The 24,147-nt window shown below is 42.6% G+C and overlaps 1 protein-coding gene across 4 annotated transcripts in view; it reads right to left on the bottom strand.

Annotated features, from left to right (window-relative positions):
• TTC27 (tetratricopeptide repeat domain 27) overlaps positions 1-24,147 on the bottom strand; it is a 203,123-nt gene that overhangs the window by 123,520 nt on the left and 55,456 nt on the right. For all 4 annotated transcript variants that reach the window (XM_038397195.2, XM_038397194.2, XM_043511535.1 and 1 more), the window contains exons 7-9: positions 19,998-20,134; positions 14,799-14,911; positions 10,226-10,292 (exon numbers count right to left, since the gene is read on the bottom strand). In XM_038397195.2, coding sequence (XP_038253123.1) covers positions 10,226-10,292; positions 14,799-14,911; positions 19,998-20,134 — 317 coding nt within the window. The remainder of the gene's footprint in view (positions 1-10,225; positions 10,293-14,798; positions 14,912-19,997; positions 20,135-24,147) is intronic.

The raw sequence follows: 24,147 nt of genomic DNA, 5'->3' as shown, positions 1-24,147 counted from the left end.
CTGCCTTTGGCCTTCAAGATAAGGAAATAGCAGGTGCAGTTGTGTTCAAACTCCGCTGACACCACTTCTACTGCTCCTAGGCCAAGGAGTCACCCCACCTCCTGCTCGAGCAGAGCCTCATGAGAGGGTCCCCGAGGAGGGATGGGGCGGATGGTGGTTGTGAGGGGTAGAGGTAAACTGGAGGGTGTAGCACACAATTGGTTGGAGACGGGAAGCTTTATAGAGGGTGGATCCCTGATGAGAACTGGTAGGTTGCCCCCGGGTGTCCCATCAAAACTGCCGTTTCCCTGCCTGTTTGCCCTTGCAGGACCCAGGCTTGGGGGCAGACAGAGACGGTCTCTGCAGCCGTTTCTTATAATCCCACAACTTTTTATAAGGGGGCTCATATTTAGAGTGGGTGGCCTGGGTGGGAGACTGCCGTGGCCTAAACTTCGGTTTAGCTGGAGCTGGAACATAGAGGCCAAGAGTCTTAAGCATAGTGCAGGAGTCCTTCAGGCCATGTAATTTTATGCCCGTCTGTTCTGCAAACAGAGCCTTGGCATCAAACAGGAGGTCCTGCAAGGAGCTCTGCACCTCACTTGACAGCCCAGACAGCAGAAGCCACGATGCCCTTCTCATGGACACCGCAGAGGCTATGGACCAAGCACCCATGTCCGCTGCTGTCTGCAGGGTTGCCCTGGCAGCCGCTGTAACCTCCTCCACCAGAGCTTTGAACTCTTTCCTCTCACACTCCTGGAGGGAGTCCTCGAACTTGGGCAGAGAGCCCCATAGATTGAACTCATACTGGCCCAGGAGAGCCTGATGGTTCGCCACCCATAACTGAAAGCTTGAGAATGAATAAATTTTTCTCCCAAAAGAATCCAGCCTTCTTGAATCTTTATTTTTCAGAGTAAGGACTGGTTGGCCCTGCCGTTCCCTGTGGTTGACCGACTCAACCACCAGGGAGTTAGAAGCAGGGTGGGTGTAAAGGTATTCATGTCCTTTGGCGGGCACAAAATACTTGTGTTCTGCACTCTTAGAGATGGGGGACAATGAGGACAGGGTTTGCCACAAGGCATTTGAAATTTTTGCCACCCCTTCATGGAGTGCCAAGGCCACGCTGCCCGGTACTGAGGTGGACAGGACGTTCAAAAAAGAGTAGAAGGGCTCCTCCACCTCCTCTGCCTGAAGGTTGAGGTTTGATGCCACCCTTTTCAATAGCTTTTGGTGGGCTTTAGAGTCCTCCTACGGGAACAGAGGAAGGAGGGGACATAAATCGCCTCATCATGGGAGGGCGAGGAGCCAGGTGCAGTACTTTGCGTGTCCACCAGCACCAGAGGATCCACACCCTGGTTGCTCTCCGGGCACAGCCCCAAAGATGCAGTCCCACTGACTCCTCCGAGGCTGGCAGAGGGAGGCCGTTGGCCATTCCGAGGCTCCAGTCACTGAGTGAGCCCCCATCAGGGGCTGCATCGGGCGCCATGGTGCCCACCAGTACCACTGCGCTGGCCATGAGGCCCAGTGCCACTGCAACGGTGCTGTGGCACCAGCGGAGCAGGCCGTTCAGCCTGGCTGGCCTGACCCATCAATGGACGACTACGAAAGGAGGCTGGGCTGACATACGACCTGCCACTGTCCCTGGACTGGGAGGAGCGGCGGCGCCGGGAGTGGTGCCGACCATGAGACTGCGACCCTGACATGGAGGAACGGTACCACTGGTAGCAGTTGCTCCACGATCGGCTCCGGTGGGTGGATCCGTGCCGGCGAGGCGCTAATGACCTATGCCCGGGGCTGTGGGAGTGGTGCCGTGGTGGGGTCCTGGAGTGAAACGATGAACGAGAATGGCATTGATGTTTGTGTCGCGACTGGCTACGATAACCCTTCTGAAACGAGGACCTTCGGCGGCATCTGCCTTGGTCCCTTCTGTATCTGCTCCTCGAGGCAGAGCGGTGTCTGGAGTCTCTGTCAGATGGAACCCAGCCAGACAACCTGGTGGGGGTCGATGGCAATCTGCGTGGACTATGCACGGGATGGTTGCTGAGTGGTAAACGGTGTTGGGAATATTCTGTTGACCAAGATCGGTACTGAGTTGGGGGCGACTGCGGAGAACCCAGCAGAGGCTTGCCTCGGACCACAGGGCCAACATTGGCAATACGCCTGGTAACGTCATGAACATAACATCCTCGGCTGCTTGCAGGGCCTCTGGCGTGGAAGGCATCCAGACATCCAGGGAAGCCTGCTCCGAACGGGCTAGGGCTACTCTGCTTGACCGAGTCGGAGGCCTAGAGGCTGATGGGGACCGAGGACTGCCCAACATGGGTCTAGCCTCTCTCCCAGTCTTGCTCCGGCGCCGCAGCAGAGAAGGCCTCTTAGCCTTCTTGGCGTGCCGTGCAGATGGGGAGCGGTACTGACTGGTAGATGGCACCGGGATGTGACCGCGCACTGACACTGTGGTAACCGGTGCTGACTCAGAGCGGTGCACAGGAGTCGGGGTCAACGCTGACTCCATCAGGATGGCCCGGAGCCTAATGTCCCTCTCTCTTGGTCTGAGGCTTGAATGACTTGCAAATCTTGCAGCAATCACTGAGATGGGTTTCACCCAAACAGCGTAAACAGTCTGCGTGCAGATCACTCACTGGCATCTGTTGCCTACAAGTGTCGCACGACTTAAAACCCAGGGCATGGGGCATGCCCCAGCCCGGGTGCACTAACTAAACTAAACTAATCAAACTACTAACTACAGGTACCATACCCTGAACGACAAGAGTTCTAGGATGAGCTGTAGCAAAGCTGGACCAGAGCAGTTCCGAAGCACCTTCACTGGTGGCAAGAAAGAAGTCAGTGTGGGGGAAGTGCACAATGCCCCTTATACCGCACCATGGAGGCGCCACTCCAGGGGTTGCTAGGGGCACTTCCCTATGGGTACTGCTAGGGGAAAAACTCCGATACCGGTGCATGTGGCGAGCACGCACACCTATTGTGGAATACACATGAGCAATCACTTGAACATCCTATACAAACATCTCAACCTCTGCACTATTTGCAAATTCACCTCCATTTTATCTTCAACCAATTTTATATGTGGTATCTGAATGATCTCTTAGGTCACATAGAAGCGTCAATCATGGTGGAGGAACAATACCATCAACAAGAAAAGCAAAATAATAATAATAATTAAAAAAAACCAAAGGTTTCAGAGTAGCAGCCGTGTTAGTCTGTATTTGCAAAAGAAAAAAGTACTTGTGGCACCTTAGAGACTAACAAATTTATTTGAGCATAAGCTTTTGTGAGCTACAGCTCACTTCATTGGATGCATCATCGGATTCATCGGAGCTGTAGCTCACAAAAGCTTATGCTCAAATAAATTTGTTAGTCTCTAAGGTGCCACAAGTACTCCTTTTTAAAAAGAAACAAAGCAGAGCAAATCTTTCTGAACACATTTGTATGGATTCATGAGATCTCTTCTAACAAACTTCCTTGTAGCAAATAGAATTCATAGGAATGTCATGGAAAATGAACACAAATCAATGTAAATTCATGATTTTTACCCGAGTTAATATCCATGAATACTCTTTTTTCAGTATTTGCCCAACTCTAGATAAAAACAGATTAGTGGATTTCCCCATTTATCCTGACGCTAGATTTGTATGAGATCCAAATATGTCATTCTGCTGTCTTCTCATAGTCTACTGCTTTTCCACAAGGAAAAAAAATGTGAGATGGGACAGTGATGCTACTCTAGGGAAGAACAAAGGACAAGTAAAGGAGCCATCAGCGGCTGGTATTAGAAGTGTGGAAAGCCAATCATTTTTAACGGTAATGCAGGGGGATGAGAAAAGGGAAAACAGTTTACTGATTCAATATAATTTATGTCCAATACCACTGAAAGGCAGTAAAAAGTTAATTTCTAAATGCATATCCTTATTGAACGTCTACTTCTCCTCCCTTTTTCTTAATCCTTTAATTAAAGGAAGATAGTGACTGGAAGAGGTTCCAGAAGGGGCATCAGAAATATGGAGTCTAACATCCAGTGCACTTGAAACTGGTTTATCATGACAAAAAGACGTTTTTGGTTCAATACTTAATTCTGTGGCAAAAGATCAATGTCTCAAAATCACCAGAGATAATTCAGTAAAAGCCAGGAATTTTTCCTCACTTGAATATTTAAATGCTTTCTTCCCAGGAAGATTGATTATTTTTAAGCTATGAGAATATTAAATATTCAGACTACATATTTATTATCATCTCATCACAGTCTTAACTGCACTTCAACAGCCAGAACTCCTCAGAAATCTAGCTTCTCAAGCTCAGTTTCAAGTATTCTCTAAAATTATAGACAGGGCATGAAAAAAAAAATATCACTTTTCCTGGTGAGCATGAGAACCTAAACTATGAATTTCTACAGAATGCAAGACTTCGTTAAAAAAAGAAATCTCTAGCCTTAAAATTTTTGTTGCAACCATACTGTACATGAACAGAACAATGCAGAATTGTCTTCTTGAGTCTCCAGACTCCATCTCCTCTCCTCTGTTCATGCCCATCAAGCAGCAGGAGAGGGAATTTAAAAGATTCTGGTTAGTTTCACGGCTGCTACCCAGAATCTTTGGGCAGCAATGAAACTATAGCATCAAGAATGTCAATATTATGCCACTACTAAGGACAGATATGAGCACCACAGATGTAGACTCAAAAGATATACCGGGAGGAAGACAACCCAAAGAAAGAGTCTGGGGTAATCAAAGAGTAGTTGTGACCTCTTTGCCACACTCCTTTACAGTAACCCAGGGCATGTCTAAACCTCAATAAAACTGTACTAGCTGACTCAGCTCACATTGCAAGGCTACAAAAATTGCACGATAGACATTTAGACTAGTGTTGGAGCTCTGGGACCCCCCTGATCCTGTAAGATGCTTTGACCAGACCAGAAAAGAAGATGTAACTAGAGATCACCATCAACTTTATGACTCTGTCCCTGAATAACTCCTGACTCACAGGGAAGTCAGTTTTCTCGAACCTATTTTCTAGCAGTGTCCTTTTGCCTTCTACAGTACACAGTTATTTCGGAATTAGCTGAGTTACTTCAAAATAAAACTGGTTCCTACCACACAACCAAACCAGTTTTTTCTATTTAAAGGGCTCTTTACTCCAATTTCTGTACTCCACCTCAGCAAGTGGAGTAGTGCTAAAATCGAGATCGCAGTTCTGGGTTACAGGTACTGTGGACTAATATGTTATGGCAGAACTACGTTCCAAAAAAAGGAATGCAAATACGTGTGCTAAAGTCTCCAGGGCCATGACAGAAAAAGGGACACAGAACACTGTCATACAAAAATCAAGGAGCAAGCGTACCAAAAAGCCAGGGAGGTGAATGGATGCTCTAGGTCACAGCCCCATACATGCCACTTCTACCGTGAGCTGCAAGCAATTATGGGGAGTGACGACACCACTACCCCACCACCGTCTGTGGACACCTGCAAGGGGGGAGTAGCACGGAGCGAGGAGAATGAGTTTTTGGAGGAGGAGAGTGCACAGGCGGCAAGTGGGGAATCTGTTTTCCCTCCTAGCCAAGAGCTATTCTTAATGCTGGAGCAAATAGCCTCCCCCTACTCCCAAAACATGCTCCTGGACCATGACCCTGGAGAAGGCACTTCTGGTGAGTGAGAAGTTGATTGGAACCACAAGGTGGGGGGAAACCCAGCTGCGCTGGGCTGTTTGCATTTAATTTAAAGGGCTCATCCCTACACAGAGCCTCATTGGAGTCCCGCGGTGGGGGTGTGTGCGTGCCCATGCGGGGAGGGTGTTGTGTGAAGCGATCATCCCAGAGAGCCCGCAGGCTGCCTGCAAGCTGAATTCTGTTGCCTGGCCGCTGCCTGCAAGCTGAATTCTGTTGCCTGGCTGCATGTGTTGGCTTACTCACAACAAAGTGGCAGGCACTTCAGTATAAGAGGCAAAATGAGATCTTGTACAGAAAGAACATGTGCCGTGTACTATGAATTGCCTGTTTCACTGAGAAACAGCATCCCCTTTGTTCTCTAAAATGTATCTTTTAAAATACTACCCTCACTTTTTTCCTCCTGCAGCAGGTGCAAATGTTTCAATGTGGCCCCTATCTACTCCGTCCCAGAGGCTGGTCCAGATTAGAAGATGAAAAAAATGAACTCGGGACGACATGTTTGCCGAGCTCATGCAGTCCTCCTGAACTGATAGGGCTCAGTTGAATGTGTGGAGGCAAACAATTGTGGAGTCACGTAAAGCGTTACATGAATACAAAGAGAGGAGGGACATGTGCGATGAGAGCAGCGAGGATGCTATGGTCAAGCTCATGGGGGAGCAAACTGACATGTTCCACTGTATGGTGGATCTAATGCGGGAAAGGCAGCAAGACCACAGACTGCTGCTGCAGCCCCTGAATAAAAGGCCCTCCCTTTTCCCCAAGTGCCATAGCCTCCTCACCCAGATGCCCAAGAACACGGGGGGAGGGGGAGGAAGGCTACAGGGACCCACACAGTCAACCCCAGAGCAGCTGGCATACCCAAAATTTTGATCTGATTTCTGGACTTGTCCTTCCTCCTTCTCCACCCCCGTTACCCAATACCCACCCTCCCGTCTAGCTTCTGATTTCTCTCAATGTTTTGTACAACAAATAATAAAGAACGTTTTTTTAAACAATTGTGACTTTATTTTCTTTTATTTTTATATATATATATAATATTATATATATATATAATATATATATATATTACACACACACACACTTTTTTAAACAATTGTGACTTTATTTTCTTATTTATTTATTTATATATATATAAATATATATAAAATATATATGGGGGCGGGTAACTTTAAGAGAAACAAAACACAACTGTCACATCGTATCCTGGCCAGTCATGAAACTGTCTTTCAAAGCTTCTCTGATGTGCAGCGCGCCCTGTTAGGCTCTAATCGCCCTGTTGTCTGGCTGTGTGAAACTGGCCGCCAGGCGAGTTGCCTCAATCTCCACCCTGCCATAAACGTCTTCCCCCTTACTCTCACAGATACTGTGGAGCACACAACAAGCAGCAATTACAATTGGAATATTGTTGCGCTGAGATCTAACCGAGTCAGTAAATTGCGCCAGTATGCTTTCAATCATCCAAAAGCACATTCTACCACCATTCTGCACTTATTCAGCCTATAGCTGAACTGCTCCTTACTACTGTCCAGGGTGCTTGCGTACGGTGTCATGAGCCATGGCGTTAAGGGGTAGGCTGGGTCCCCGAGGATAACTATAGGCATTTCAACATCCCCAACAGTAATTTTCTGGTCTGGGAAGTAAGTTGCTTCCTGCAGCTGTTCAAACAGACCAGAGTTCCTGAAGATGAGAGCGTCATGCACCATTCCTGGCCATCCCACATTGATGTTGATGAAACATCCCTTGTGATCCACCAGTGCTTGCAGCACACCATGGAAAAGTACCCCTTGCAGTTTATGTACTGGCTGTCCCGGTGTTCTGCAGCCAAGATAGGGTACGCGTTCCGTCTATCGCCCCGTTGCAGTTAGGGAACCCCAGCGCATTAAAGCCATCCACAATGGACTGCACATTTCCCAAAGTCACTACCCTTGACAGCAGCCAGTCAATGACTGCGTTGGCTACTTGCAGCACAGCAGCCCCCACAGTAGACTTCCCCACTCCAAACTGATTCCTGACTAACCGGTAGCTGTCGGGTGTTGCAAGCTTCCACAGGGCTATGGCCACTCGCTTCTCAACAGTGAAGGCTGCTCTCATTTTGGTGTCTTTGCGCTTCAGGGCAGGGGACAGCAAGTCACAAAGTTCCATGAACGTGGCCCTACGCATATGAAAATTTCTCAGCCACTGGGAATCATCCCGTACCTGCAACACTATGTGGTCCCACCAGTCTGTGCTTGTTTCCCGGGCCCAGAATCGGCGTTCCACAGCATGAACCTGGCCCAACACCACCATGATCTCCCAATCGCCACATACCATACCGTCTGTGTCCATGTCCTCATCACTGTAGTAATTGCACTGTCGTCGCTTCCTCGCCCGGTTTTGCAGGTACTGCACATACTGATGGATAATGTGCAAGGTATTTACAATGGTCAAAACTGCAGCGGAGATCTGATTGGGCTCCATGGCTATGGCACCTGCATGGGTAATCCTGGAAAAAGGGCGCAAAATGTAGGAGAGCAGAGTGGCAGCAGAAGCTGTGCTGTTTGGTTCATGGTAGCTGAACAATGGTGGAAAATGGTTGTCTTCTGTGGCTTTCACGGAGGTGGGACCCAGGACAGACAACATGGAGAAGCTCGCAAGTGCGGCAACAGCGCGGGAGAGCAGAGTTGGCGGCGGAAGCTGTGCTGTTCGGTTCACGATGGCCGAGCCGAGTTGAGTTGGAGAGGTGGATTCATAGTAGAAGGAGAGCAGCGGTGCACCATCTGCTGAAAGCAGTATGGCATCTGAAAGCCAAAAAGGCACGAAACGATTGTCTGCTGTAGCTTTCTGACGACACACACCCAGAAACACCTGCAAGAATGTTTTGCCCCATCATGCTCTGGGAGCTTAACCCAGAATTCCAATAGGCAGCGGGGACTGCGGGAACTGTGCGACAGCTACCCACAGAGCACTGCTCTGACATTCGATGCTAGCATTGGTACCGTGGACACAATCTGCCTAATTCACGCACTTTAGAGGGGACACAGAAGACTGAATGTATAAAATAGCTTCCAAAATTCAAATAGAATAATTTTGAAATAATTTCTTACTGTAGATGTACCCTAATAAGAATAACCTTCACTGCAGAATTAACTTGAATTATCTACTCTGAAGTTAGTTTAGTTCAAGTGACAGTGATCATGCTGAGAAAAGGGAGAAAAAAGGAGGAGTTGCACTGTATATAAGAGCAGTATGATTGCTCAGCGCTCCAATATGAAAATAGAGGACAGCCTATTCAGAGTCTTTGGGTTAAGTTTAGAGGCAAGATCAAAAAGGGTGATGTCGTGGTGGGCATCTGCTACAGACCACCAGACCAGGAGGATGAGGTAGACGAGGCTTTCTTCAGACTAACTAACTAACTAATAGAAGTTTCCAGATCACAGGCCCTGGTTTTCATAGGGGACTTCAATCACCCTGACATCTGCTGAGAGAGCAATACAGCAGTGCACAGACAATCCAGGAAGTTTTTGGAGAGTGTTGGGGACAACTTTCTGATGCAAGTGCTGGAGGAACCAATGAGGGGCTGTGCGCCTCTTGACCTGCTGCTCACAAACTGGGAAGAATTAGTAGGGGAAGTAGAAGAAGGTGGCAACCTGGGCAGCAGTGACCATGAGATGGTCGAGTTCAGGATCCTGACAAAAGGAAGAAAGGAGAGCAGCAGAACATGGACCCTGGACTTCAGAAAAGCGGACTTCAGAAAAGCAACTAATGGACAACTACTGATTAATACATTTTCACAATACTATTATAATTCTGAATATTTCAAGAGTCCCCACCCACCACAAATTTATTTTCTTCCTGACAGACTTAGAAATGTTGATGAACCTTGACAATGGAACAAAGAACAAGTTCACAGAGTAGTAATGTTAAAACCTGGATTTAGTGGGCCACTCTAAAGCACTCTAGAAAATCCTTCACTTTCAGCATAAGTTAAATATAACAGATAGAAACTATCCTAAAGAAATGTGTAAACAATACTCATTTGGCTTTCAATTACTTCAGTTCAGTTGAGCCCCAAAAAAGAATATGTATGCTCCTGTGTTTAAGGCTTCGCAAGGATCAGAATACTGTTTCTGACTGCACTATACTATTTAATTTACAAAAGACTCTTGAGAATTAGATGCTCACAAGGTAGGGAAGTACTTTCAGAACTAAATCAGTGTGAAGAATTTGTTATAAGGGCCTGACCTGTATCATTACATTTAAACTCCTAGTAGGGAATCAAAAACTAAAATCATCAGAAATTCTCTCATTAAATGTTTGTAAAAGACATTGAAAGGAAAATAGTATATGGGGTTTTTTAAATGTAAACTTTATAGTGCAGAGCTGGTGAAGCAAACAAGGCTGAATTTCAGTATTGAAATGAGAGAGAGAGAGAATGTGCTTTTTCATAATTATGGACACAACAGGCCAAAACCAGATTAGTTTTTATTCATAAACAATTTCACCAAAATAGTTGATGGGTCACAGTTTAGTACTTCACTTAGAGAAGTTGAAGGAACATATAAATATAGTAAAAAACAGAGATAAGTTACTTACTGATATAAACGCTAAAAGCTCCTCTTCAGTTAGCTTGTGTATTGGGTTGTTCTTTTGGAAATCTATGCTGTGAAACAAGAATTATTTGAGTATAAACAAAATAATTTCAGTTCAATAGGTACAATCTTTATATAAAGCATGCTTCTCAAATTTGCAAAAAGCTAAAACATCTTTTAGAAAACAATGTTATAAATAAAATTTTTTTATTACGTATGTACAACAGAGGGTTTGAGCCTTTCTCCATAAGTCACAGATAATTGAAAAAAGAAAAAAAACCCATATTTGGGTATGTTGCATCCTGTCAAGGTAGTTTTCGAAAGATGGTACCCGAGAGATAGGTTGTTAAGGCCCTTCAAAGTGGCCATTAATAATTGTTTTCTCTTCCTTAGTGCCATCTTCTAGAGGGTGGAGAAAACTGTTGTATGAACTTCTATTATAGCTCTTTGCCTTCAGAAAACTGGGAGAACTAGAGGAAGGATTTAATAAGCGTGTCAAGGGGGACACAGAAAGAGAAAAAGTGGTCAGAGAAAGGGATTAGTTTCAAGGGATGTTATGCATTTAGTTTTCTTTTTATCCACTCACTCTCTCTGTAAACAAGCCGAGATACCTTATCTAGTTTAAGCTTATAAGCAGTGTAAATTGAGCTATATTAAGTCAGTATTTTAAATCCATTTTCTGTCTTTCCAGGAACTTGTTTATGTTCGGATTACTGATCAATGGGTAATTGGACACAATCTTCTTCAAAAAAAAACTCCATAACCTTTAAAAGAAAAGGAGTATTTGTGGCACCTTAGAGTGAGCTGTAGCTCACGAAAGCTTTTGCTCTAATAAATTTGTTAGTCTCTACGGTGCCACAAGTACTCCTTTTCTTTTTGCGAATACAGACTAACACGGCTGCTACTCTGAATCCATAACCTTTAAAGGAGAAGTACTAAAAAGGTAAAGATTTCTGGAACCTGCAACCTTCTCTCAATCTGTCAAGGAGCATTGACCGAAGGCTCCTTGCCCAGTAAGCTGCCAGCAAGCCATAGTGAGCAAACACAAGGGAAAAGCAAAAACAGAGCAGATGAGAGTCGGCAAACATATTAATCATAGTAGGATGTATCTGTAAAGCCAAAGAAGGAAATGGGTACACAACTCCAAATAATTGGACATTTCTTACATAAACAACTCAAAATAGCTCACCAAATCCCATAATGTAGTGCTAGTGATACATGAAGTCCATCAAATAGTACAAAAGGAGACGACAGGGTTATAATTCCACTCCCATGTGAAACACCAAATTATATTAAGGCCTAAATCACACTATAAACAAAGAATGACCTCCGCTGAAACTTTGTAATTGTTTTTTTTGCAAAGTATAAAGAATACAGTGGTAGCTTTCTTCAGGTAAAGTTGCAAAGATTCTCATGGAAGCTACTGAACATGAAAAGTGATTATGCTCTTTAATTCTATAGACTTCAAAATGGGAGAAATTTTTGGTCTCAAATCTAATTATCCTCCAACTGTAATAATAATTATACTTTGCGCAAGTTACATTATATAGACATAATATACAAATTTGTATATAATATACAACATAACATACAACTAGTTAAAGATTGTTACCACTCATAAGCACAATGGACACAGTTAAAGTTGCATTTTAATCATAACATTTTCATTTACTGAATTTTGTCCTTTTATATTTTTCAACCTTATGTTTCATTAATATCACAGCAGAACATAATTTCAATACAGAATATAGTCCCTCACTGAGATCTATCTATAGAGAAAGCTTAACTTGAAATTTTATATAGTATTGTACCTAAAATATTTACATTTTGTTTTCTTTGCTCTCACCACACTGAACATCCTCCTAATCCACCACAACTACCTAATTCAGAGTTGGGAAGGAATTTTCATGGATCATGGGATTTTATTAATCCCATTTAAAAAAATGTATTGAATATCATTTTACTTCCTCCAGAGTAACAAATATAATATGTACACAGCATCCGAGAAGCATACTATAGGTTTTTCATAACAAAGGAAAGAGATACCTTGTCCAAGAAGCTTTATCTAGCTCTACATGTGACTCAAGAACTCAGTGACAGATAAAAAAAGATGATGGGGTCTCAGAGAGGGCACAGTAGGGAAAAAGGAGGATGAGAAATACAATAATTTTTATTTGTATTCCAATATTGCATAAATGCCTCATCATTCTAGGTTTCAGAGTAGCAGCCATGTTAGTCTGTATTCGCAAAAAGAAAAGGAGTACTTGTGGAACCTTAGAGACTAAAAAATTTATTTGAGCATAAGCTTTCGTGAGCTACAGCTCACTTCATCGGATGCATTCAGTGGAAAATACAGTGGGGAGATTTATATACACAGAGGACATGAAACAATGGGTGTTACCATACACACTGTAACGAGAGTGATCAGGTAAGTTGAGCTATTACCAGCATGAGAGTGGGGCGGGGGGGGGACCTTTTGTAGTGATAATGAAGGTGGGTCATTTCCAGCAGTTGACAAGAATGTCTGAGGAACAGTGGGGTGTGGAGGGGGGAAATAAACATGGGGAAAATAGTTTTACTTTGTGTAATGACCCATCCACTCCCAGTCTCTATTCAAGCCTAAGTTAATTGTATCCAGTTTGCAAATTAATTCCAATTCAGCAGTCTCTCATTGGAGTCTGTTTTTGAAGTTTTTTGTTGAAGAATTGCAACTGTTAGGTCTGTAATTGAGTGACCAGAGAGACTGAAGTGTTCTCCAATTGGTTTTGGAATGTTATAATTCTTGACATCTGATTTGTGTCCATTTATTCTTTTACGTAGAGACTGTCCAGTTTGGCCAATGTACATGGCAGAGGGGCATTGCTGGCACATGATGGCATATCTTACATTGGTAGATGTGCAGGTGAACGAGCCGCTGATAGTGTGGCTGATGTGATTAGGCCCTATGATGGTGTCCCCTGAATAGATATGTGGACAGAGTTGGCAACGGGCTTTGTTGCAAGGATAGGTTCCTGGGTTAGTGGTTCTGTTGTGTGGTTGCTGGTGAGTATTTGCTTCAGATTGGGGGGCTGTCTGTAAGCAAGGACTGGCCTGTCTCCCAAGATCTGAGAGTCATGGGTCGTCCTTCAGGATAGGTTGTAGATCCTTGATGATGCGTTGGAGAGGTTTTAGTTGGGGGCTGAAGGTGATGGCAAGTGGCGTTCTGTTATTTTCTTTGTTGGGCCTGTCCTGTAGTAGGTGACTTCTGGGTACTCTTCTGGATCTGTCAAATCTGTTTCATCACTTCAGCAGGTGGGTATTGTAGTTGTAAGAATGCTTGATAGAGATCTTGTAGGCGTTTGTCTCTGTCTAAGGGATTGGAGCAAATGTGGTTGTATTGTAGAGCTTGGCTGTAGACAATGTATCGTGTGGTATGGTCTGCATGAAAGCTGGAGGCATATAGGTAGGCATAGCGGTCAGTAGGTTTCCAGTATAGGGTGGTGTTTATGTGACCATCGCTTATTAGCACCGTAGTGTCCAGGAAGTGGATCTCTTGTGTGTACTGATCCAGGCTGAGGTTGATGGTGGGATGGAAATTGTTGAAATCATGGTGGAATTCCTCAAGGGCTTCTTTTCCACGGGTCCAGATAATGCAGATGTCATCAATGTAGCGCAAGTAGAGTAGGGGCATTAGGGGACGAGAGCTGAGGAAGCGTTGTTGTAAGTCAGCCATAAAAATGTTGGCATACTGTGGGGCCATGCGGGTACCCATCGCAGTGCCGCTGATTTGAAGGTATACATTGTCCCCAAATGTGAAAAAACAGACTCCAACGAGAGACTGCTGAATTGGAATTAATTTGCAAACTGGATACAATTAACTTAGAGCTTGAATAGAGACTGGGAGTGGATGGGTCATTACACAAAGTAAAACTATTTTCCCATGTTTATTTCCCCCCCTCCACTCCCCCACTGTTCCTCAGACGTTCTCGTCAACCACTGGAAATGGCCCACCTTGATTATCACTACAAAAGGTTCCTCCACCCGCCTCTCCTGCTGGTAATAGCTCACCTTACCTGATCACTCTCGTTACAGCATGTATGGTAACACCCATTGTTTCATGTTCTCTGGGTATATAAATCTCCCCACTGTATTTTCCACTGAATGCATCCGATGAAATGAGCTGTAGCTCACGAAAGTTTATGCTCAAATAAATTTGTTAGTCTCTAAGGTGCCACAAGTACTCCTTTTCTTTTTTCATCATTCTAGGTGCTGGACAAACAGATACACATTTCCGCTGCCTCAACGAGCTTACAATCTAAGTGAGCAAGACAGAAAAAAAAGTAATGTTGGATATGTCTACGTTTTTACTTATTAATTAACCCAGAGTATACATTATTACCTGGGGGTGGGGGGCAAACAGCTGTGCATAGCTCTCTATCAGTGCTATAGATGGCGATTTTATCAAGACTATAGCTTAGTATATGCTCTAGTCTTGATTAAAAAAAAAACAAACCTTATTTCACTGAGATTTATTTTTTAACACTTCACAAGATTCAAGGGAGATTTTACAAAAGGAACAAAGATGCCAATAAACTTACCAAACTCCAAGGATAACAGCAAGTTCTTCTGCACACAGGTCAGGCAACTGGTACTGATCAGCATCTGCTAATTTTATCTCATTTAGCACTGTGTCATCATTTAAATCATAATTCTGTTGAAAAAAACATTGTAAAGTAAATATAAAATATTATAGTAATACCTTGAGCTTATTTTGTTGCCCCAATATCACATGAGAACATATTTAACTGTTTCAATGTCACAATAGATATTTTATAAAATAACTGAACTGCAAATCAGCTTTTATAATTCTTTAGCAGCAACCTCTCCAGCTGTCTGAACAGTGGAAAGGAGCATCTTTCCTTCCTTTTTTGCCAGAAGGATAGTCGTTGTGCTGCAGAATGTCAAAGATGTAACACTGGGGGCATTTTCACTTCTTTAATAGGAAAATGAATATTGTCTTCAAGAGAGAAGGGCAACAACTATGACTATCTTTACTGATTTTTTTTCCCCCAGTTACCAACACCATCCAAGAAAGGGTGTTTTTATGGTTTGTCACAAGAGAAGATAGATTTTACAATGAATCTTAGTAATTACCTTTTGTTTCAATGCTCACTGAACATACAATATTTTATGATTACTGACCCTTTAAATGATGAAGTTAATGTTAAGACCTAAAAATAATCTACAAGGTCAATAATTTGAAGTTTAATCATGAGGTCAAAAAGCTTGAATCTGGCAGAAGTACAAAAATCTTAGAACTACAACAATATGTCAAATAAAACAAAAGTTCTATTCATCTCCTCCCTCAAAACAAAAGTTTTTTTTGTGTGAAAATATGCAGTTCTGTTCTCTTTTTAAAGTATACTGAAAGTACATTTCTAGAATATGTTGGTATTCACCACAATTTCTATGTATTGACTAAATACAGTCAACCAAAAATTCTATATCCTCTTCCAATATGAGCCAGCCACTTAAGAAGAGAGCAGCTGACTCTACTTCATCAGACGTAACAGAAGTTACATTAAGGAAGTATAAGATAATCAATAAGCAGTTTCCAAGTTCTAGTCTACAAGCCAGAGAAATTTTCTTACAGCAGTCATTATGCTGACTGAACAGGTTCAGTTAGTGTTAACTTACTTATATAAGATGGTCAATTGAAATATATTATACTGAGATTAGATCATGTCTGGCACATGTTTTTACAATCCAAGCTGACAAACTACATGCAAAACGAAAGAAGCTGTTCAGGACTGTGTTTTCAGATATCAATTAAGACTAATCCAACATTCCTCACACCAGGATGGCATTAAGAGTCCTAAACACACACCCCACATCTCAGGCCTTGCCTCCATACAATCTTGCACCTATTTAACTAAAGGCATGATTTTAAGAGATTTAGTTTAACCTGCGTACGTCCGACAATAGAAAAGGCCTCTGAAATTTACCATCCCACAGCTCTATCTTCTACTTTCCTGCAACGAAAAGGAAGTTTGAAACTGTTTGTTCCAAGATACAAAATATATTTTCTTGTGGAAACATACCAAGGCTACCTCTACACTATGAGCAAGGGTATGATTCGAATACACATACTCATGCTGGCTTTCACAGAGCTAACAAATAGTGTACTCATGGTAGCATGGATAGCAGCTGTGGAGGCACAGCTTGTCCTTGCTAAGTACTCACCCGCTGGTTTTCATGTGCTTCTGCTACACTGCAATTTAGACTTACACTAGTTCAATGAGAGTTAGCACAAGTATGTGTATGTGAGCAGGGCAATCACATCCCTAGCTCATAGTAAAGAAGTAGCCTAAAGCTGGCCAGCACCAGATGGCATTAGAGAGTACCTATGTCAGCTTGATTGCATCTAGTCAAGTATAAAGTCAGATGGCTTCATTGGCTTTGTTTTGTACAATTATTATTCACCATATATTGCAATTAATAGGTTTTTTGTTCAGTAAACTTTTCCATATCCACAGAACACAGAGGAATTTAAGGATGCACTCAAAAAAAAAAACAAAAACAAAACAAAAAAAAAAACAGAAAATGCCAGATTTAGAAGTTACACACAGCCTTAACTGCCACACTTTTATGCATTATGATACAGTATTTAATTTTTTCAGCATTAAGAAATTCTACTTGCCCACACTCCTGGAACAAACTTTTTTTGGACATGAAAGTCATCTTACTTGATGGGTGACTAAAATGCCAGAATGATAACCATAAGATGAAAATAATGAAAGGACAGGCAAGCAAATTTTGTGTCTTCCCTCTTTTGTGTCTGAGCTTTTTTTTTTTGTACACATCAGTTTTTCAAGGCTGAATCACATAATCAGAGATTATTTCTCGAACAGTATAATATTGTACATTTCCCCCCACAATCCTAGAAACACATGGAGTGCCTTTTAATGTTTGCCATACTTATTCTGTGTGACTGAAAGCAGTCCCTGGATTCACACCCTACATGCTATGTAATAATCTTTATACAAAATACGCCTCATGGAATATCATTTGAAAATAATACCCACTGGTCTATAATATCATGGTGAAACGTATACAGTAACGTTACACGTAAGGTTATGAATTCCCCCATATGACATTACCAGCAAATGCTCAAAACCAAACAGCACTGCTTAGGCAAAAGTTGTCAAACGTGTGTTTACCTCAATTTACATACAAGGAACAGGTTCGTCAAGACAGCAAGGGGAGGGGATAGGGTTGCCAGGTGTCCAGTTTTCAACTGGAAGAACCAGTTGAAAAGGGACCCTGGCGATTCCGGTCAGCACCCCTACCAGGCTGCTAAAAATCTGGTTGGTGGTGCAGCCGGCGCAGCAGGTCTGACAGGCTCCCTGCCCTGCTCCCGGAAGCAGATGGCATGTCCCTCCAAGTCCTACCTAGGCGGAGGGGTGGCCACGGGGGCTCCGTGTGCTGCCCTCGCAGCTCCTATTAACCAGGAACCACGGCCAATGGGAGCTGCGGGGGTGGCACCTGAGGGTGGGGGTGGCGCCTGAGGGCAGGAGTGGCAAGCAGAGCCCCCTGACTGTGCCTTCACCCAGGAGGCAGAGGGACATGACATTGCTTCCCAGGAGCTGCCTAAAATAAGCGCTGCCCGGAGCCCCACACCTCACACCCTCCTGCACCCCAACCCCCAATCCTGAGCCCACTCCCAAACTCCCTCCCAGAGCCTGCACCCTCTCCCACACCCAATCCCGTCTCAGACCAGAGCCCCTCCTGAACCCTGAGCCCCTCATTCCCAGCCCCACCCCAGAGCCCGCATCCCCAGTCGGAGCCCTCACCCCCTCCCACGGCCCAACCTCCTGCTCTAGCCCGTAGCTGTCTCTCACACTCCGAACCCCTCAGCCCAGCCCAGAGCCCTATCCTGCACCCCAAACCCTTCATCCCAGGCCGCACTCCAGAGTCTGCATCTCCAGTCGGAGCACTCACCCTCCCACACACCATTCCCTTGCCCAAGCCCAATGAAAATGAGAATGTGAGCAAGGGTGGGGGAGAGCGAGCTACAGAGGGACGGGGGATGGATGGAGATTGGGACGGACCCCTGGGGAAGGGGTCGGGCAAGGGTGTTGGGTTTCCTGTGAAAAAAGTTGGCAACCCTAGGAGGCAATGGCAGGAAACAGCACAATTTGTATTTCAGCTAACAAAGGTGGGGAAGAAAAAGCATGGAGACTCCTTCGCCACCAGACTTTATGTTGCCTTCCTTACTACTTGTATAAACTTTACTTTGAAGGGTAACCTTCAGATGAATCCACTTTAAATGTTCACTGGACTATAAAAGAAAGGGGTGGAAAATCCCAAATTCTCTCTTTCACCTAAGACAACAAAGGCACCATCACCTTTGGGCCTCTGGGAGACATCCTGACTGAGGAAAGGGTCAGCCATCATCTTGCTGGAAGATTGTGGATGAGAAAGGCCCTCTTGAACCAAATTTACTAGATTAAGTTTTAGACTTAATTAGACAATTAGACAAGTTAGACACTTGTTTTCACTTTTATTTGCTTATAATCATTTTTAATTTTATGTTTTAGACTTGCATTCACTTAAAATCCTATTCTTTTGTTAATAAACTTGTTTTATTTTACTCTAAACCAATCCAGTGCTATGTTTAAACTGAACTGTTTGATAACTCAAGTTAAAGTAACAAACTGTTGAATATTGATTCCTTACAGGGGCAATGAACCTTAATATATGAACTGTTCAGGAGAGGGCTAGACATTGCAAAGCACATGTTTTAGTGAAAATCTGGGAGTAGGAGTGTGTTGGGGTCAGCCTGCAAGTAGTAACCAAGGAAGCCAGAGTGTGACTGGTGTGTTGCTGTCAAGCTGCTGGAGTCAGAGCTGCTGGACCAGGGCCTGCAGCTATATACACACACTCAAGGTGTGAGCTACATGCTGGTTGGATGGCAGTGAGCAACAGCAGCAAAGCCTTGTGAGGCACCTAGGGTTGCATGGCAGGCACTGACACAACTCTTACTGGTCTGGACTGTGCCCCAGAATGATTTTTGTATGTCAGTGGAAATTGCTCTGCACCTCTAAAGATTTAGCCCTAGCCAGTTAATGCTAGTTTTACTCTAACGTGTGAGAGACAGGGCGTCAGGTGCTAGAAACCTACATGGTAATAGTGTGTTATTTCTGATGACCAGGTGAGCTTCAGTAGTTCCATTTTGGGCTATGAAAGGGTCCAAAGTGTCTCTCTCAGGGAGAAGGAAATGAGGGCAGGGACAGAGGCCTGATTAATAGGTGTATTTTCTTTAAAACATTATTAAATTAAATAACAGTCTTCTTTATCTCTGCACTATGTGAGTTTAAGAGGAAAACATGTGCCAAGTGAATGTATGATCACAACTTCTGGATATGATCTACACATGAACATGTCTGTGCATCCAATGGAATAAGATAGTCACTAAAGTCATACAACCCATCTTAGGGATTTATATACATTTCTAATTTATTTAGATTTATAAAACAGATAATAGAAGCACCTGCCCTAAGCTCTGGTTGTCCCTTACAAAACTCAACATTCACAATAAACAAATTAAACCAAGTAAATCCACTACTAATAGTCCCAATCATGATCAAAACTTTTTCAGAACAACAAACAATTCCATCCTACTCACATTCTGACTCTTTCCACAAATGTTCCAAAAGAGAAGCTTTGCTGTGTGTTCAAATGGGTTTTAAAAATCGTGGACTACTAAAGAATAACAATTTATTTCAAGTGCATACCCTTGTTAAATTTTCTAGAGCAGTTGGTGCTGGGCTTAGCTCACGGTGAGAAAGGACGACATCATCTTTCCTTTGGACATCAAGTATAAGCTGTGCTACATGCTTTTCCTGAAATCGTGTCCTTTTTCCCAAAGCACCTACAGAAAATTAAGATTTATTAACTATTAAGAGGAATCAGGATCTCCAACACCTCCTGGAAAATGTATTTACTTACAAGTTTCATGTAAAATAAAAACAAAATGAGAACTAACCCGCAAAATCCAAGAGCATTTTTATTTATTTCTAACCCTGGTTCTTAAAATATTGGACTTTAAAATTCAGAGGTCACTATTGGACTCTGTCTGGGGACTATCACCTTTTCTTTAAAACAAACAAACAAACAAACCAACAAAAAACAAAAAAGCCAACAACCCAACCCCCCCATTTATTTTTCATGATGAAAAGATGTTCAGTGAATAATGACTATAGTCATTAAATAATTATTTGATATTTCATTTTTTTAAAATGAAATTCTTCTTAAAACCTTTAAAATTATATCTGCTGGGAGGTTGCACGTTTCATATTAAATCAAAATTTTTTTGATGCAACATTCCTACTATGCAGCCAAAACATGAATGTCAAAGTAAGTTTGTCTAGAATGCCAACAATCCCCACATGTTCATTTCATTTGCCTTCACATTAGACATCCTTCGTAACCCTTCTGATTGGTTTCTCTCAGTAAATCTCAATGCTTTTAGGAGTCTTGCTAGTTGAGAGAAATGCATGATCACCAGAATTCATTTCTAGGACTACCTAATCTCTGGCTAAAGTAGTTATTAAAAGCACATGTATATCAAGGGCAGCAAACTTTTTTCCATTTAACAATAGCTTTTCTAGTTTAAATCTTTACATTTGAATGAGTTATGTCCCTAAAGCCCCTTATTAAGAAAAAATAGGTATAGCCGTTTAGGTAAATCAATCAACAGTTGACAAAAATCAACTGTCATTGCTGGAGTTTTATTGTCCCTTAACTAGTTAAACTTTCATGTTCTGATTCTCATCATATGACACTGATCATGTTTTTAAATACATGAACTGAAAACAATTTGAATTAACTTTAGCAAAACCACTTTAGAATATCAAGTTTGTAGTACATTCCATATTAGAATGTTAACATACACTTAATTCAAAACATAACAATGTCATGTCTTGGCTGTAGCATCAATTGCATATATTACATTTTCAGACCTTCAAAATCTATTGCAACCAGCTTTGTAACCATTTACTACTTAATCCTTAAAGAAGAATATGCTATTCGATTTGTATCAAAGACCAATTAGAAAATTACTGATCCCTTAAAATGGAGAATAACGAAGGAAGTGTGGATCCAGTTGGAAAGTTGGGGAATTAATTCCAAATTATGTGGAAAGTCTTCTATGATTTTAGGAATTTCTTTCCGCAATGCATTCACAATAGTGAAAGATATACGAAAATTGCATTCAATATGTACCCAACGTTATTACAGGATTACTAAAATTAAGTTTAGAGAAAAAAAAAACTGTGTGAATAATGTTTGAGAAAGTGGGAAGAAGACAGTTTCTAAATAATATATTTACAATTAGCTTAACAAGTATACAAGATTTTCCATTTGGACCCAGATATGAATGAAATATGCAGGTGAAAAATTAGGTTTAAAAATTATTTTATTTACATGATGAGACATTTTTAAAGACTTATAAGTAAACTTAGTGTTCACAAAATGTGCCCTATTTACAGCTGGGAAATCCTATATTTATGGTATGAGGTATAAATAGAGACAACAGAAGTTCAAGATTCTCTGTACAGCCCAGCCAGTAAGCCCAAGCCTTGCTCTGAGGAATCAATTCATATGGAGGTTTGTGAAGATAATTCAATTTCCATCTTTCTACACCCAATCAATTCTTCTCCTCTCTGTCAACATTGCCAAAAGACAGGATAGTGCGTTCTGTGATGTCAACAGCTGTTCATTACAAATTGGACTAATTCCACCATATAGGCACTGAACAGTCTTCAGAACTACTTTTGCATCCTACTAAAATAGACTAGCCTCAATTCAGTGCCACAGAGGTGAGACTGAATCAAATTACCAATCCTCTGAGCCATCCAGACTCCATGCATTCTTGTTTCATCATTATAGTCTATCCAACAGACTTTAGGGTGCTAAGATACGGGATGTAGACCTGAGGTTGAAAAGGATCCTAAAGGGAGAGGGAAAGAATCCCCTAATTATCCTTCATGTGGGAACAAATGATATAGCCAGATTCTCGCTGGAAAGTATCAAGGGAGACTATGCTAGGCTGGGGAAGACACTTAAGGAAATTGAGGCTCAGGTGATCTTTAGCGGGATCCTTCCTGTTCCTAGAGAAGGGCAACAAAGGTCTGATAAGATTATGACTGTCAACAGATGGCTTAGGCAGTGGTGCTATAAGGAGGGCTTTGGGATGTATGGCCACTGGGAGGTATTCACGGACAGAGGTCAGTTCTCTCGGGATGGACTTCATCTGAGTAGGGAAGGAAATAGACTTCTAGGATCGAGGCTGGCACAACTGATAAAGAGAGCTTTAAACTAGGAATTGGGGGGAGATGGATGGGAGATGTCCAGAAAATCTCCACGCCAGATTTTAGCATTGAGAGGGAAGAAGATGAAGTAAGAAAGGATACAGCCATGGGTAGGAGAATGTATATAAGGAGCGAGGGCGGTGTGGATACTAGTCTAATAGGTTATACTGGCTGTAGAATGACTGTGCCTAATAGGGTACAAAATGTGAGCGAGTCCAAACAGCAAAAATTAAGATGTTTGTACACCAATGCGAGGAGTCTAGGTAACAAAATGGAGGAACTAGAGCTACTGGTGCAGGAAGTGAAACCAGATATTATAGGGATAACAGAAACATGGTGGAATAGTAGTCATGACTGGACTACAGGTATTGAAGGGTATGTGCTGTTTAGGAAAGACAGAAACAAAGGTAAAGGGGGTGGAGTAGCATTGTGTATCAATGATGAGGTAGAATGTAAAGAAATAAGAAGCGATGCAATGGATAAGACAGAGTCCGTCTGGGCAAAAATTACATTGGGGAAGAAAACTAGTAAAGCCTCTCCTACGATAGTGCTTGGGGTGTGCTATAGACCTCCGGGATCTAATTTGGATATGGATAGAGCCCTTTTTAATGTTTTTAATAAAGTAAATACTAATGAAAACTGCGTGATCATGGGAGACTAACTTCCCAGATATAGACTGGAGGACCAGTGCTAGTAATAATAATAGGGCTCAGATTTTCCTAGATGCGATAGCTGATAGATTCCTTCATCAAGTAGTTGCTGAACCGACTAGAGGGGATGCCATTTTAGATTTAATTTGGTGAGTAGCGAGGACCTCATAGAAGAAATGGTTGTAGGGGACAATCTTGGCTCAAGTGATCATGAGCTAATTCAGTTCAAACTAAATGGAAGGATTAACAAAAATAAATCTGCAACTCGGGTTTTTGATTTCAAAAGGGCTGACTTTCAAAATTAAGGAAATTAGTTAGGGAAGTGGATTGGACTGAAGAACTTATGGATCTAAAGGTAGAGGAGGCCTGGGATTACTTTAAATCAAAACTGCAGAAGCTATCGGAAGCCTGTATCCCAAGAAAGGGGAAAAATTCATAGGAAGGAGTTGTAGACCAAGCTGGATGAGCAAGCATCTTAGAGAGGTGATTATGAAGAAGCAGAAAGCATACAGGAAGTGGAAGATGGGAGGGATCAGCAAGGAAAGCTACCTAATTGAGGTCAGAAGATGTAGGGATAAAGTGAGAGAGGCTAAAAGTCGAGTAGAGTTGGACCTTGCAAAGGGAATTAAAACCAATAGTAAAAGGTTCTATAGCCATATAAATAAGAAGAAAACTAAGAAGGAAGAAGTGGGGCCGCTTAACACTGAGGATGGAGCGGAGGTTAAAGATAATCTACGCATGGCCCAATATCTAAACAAATACTTTGCCTCAGGTCTTTAATAAGGCTAAAGAGGATCTTGGGGATAAGGGTAGCATGACAAATGGGAAGGAGGATATAGAGGTAGATATTACCATATCAGAGGTAGAAGCGAAACTGAAACAGCTTAATGGGACTAAATCGGGGGGCCCAGATAATCTTCATC

This window comes from Dermochelys coriacea, chromosome 3 (genome assembly GCF_009764565.3).
Source record: "Dermochelys coriacea isolate rDerCor1 chromosome 3, rDerCor1.pri.v4, whole genome shotgun sequence".
Taxonomy (NCBI): Eukaryota; Metazoa; Chordata; order Testudines; family Dermochelyidae; genus Dermochelys; species Dermochelys coriacea.
This window is presented reverse-complemented; position numbering and strand designations above follow the sequence as displayed.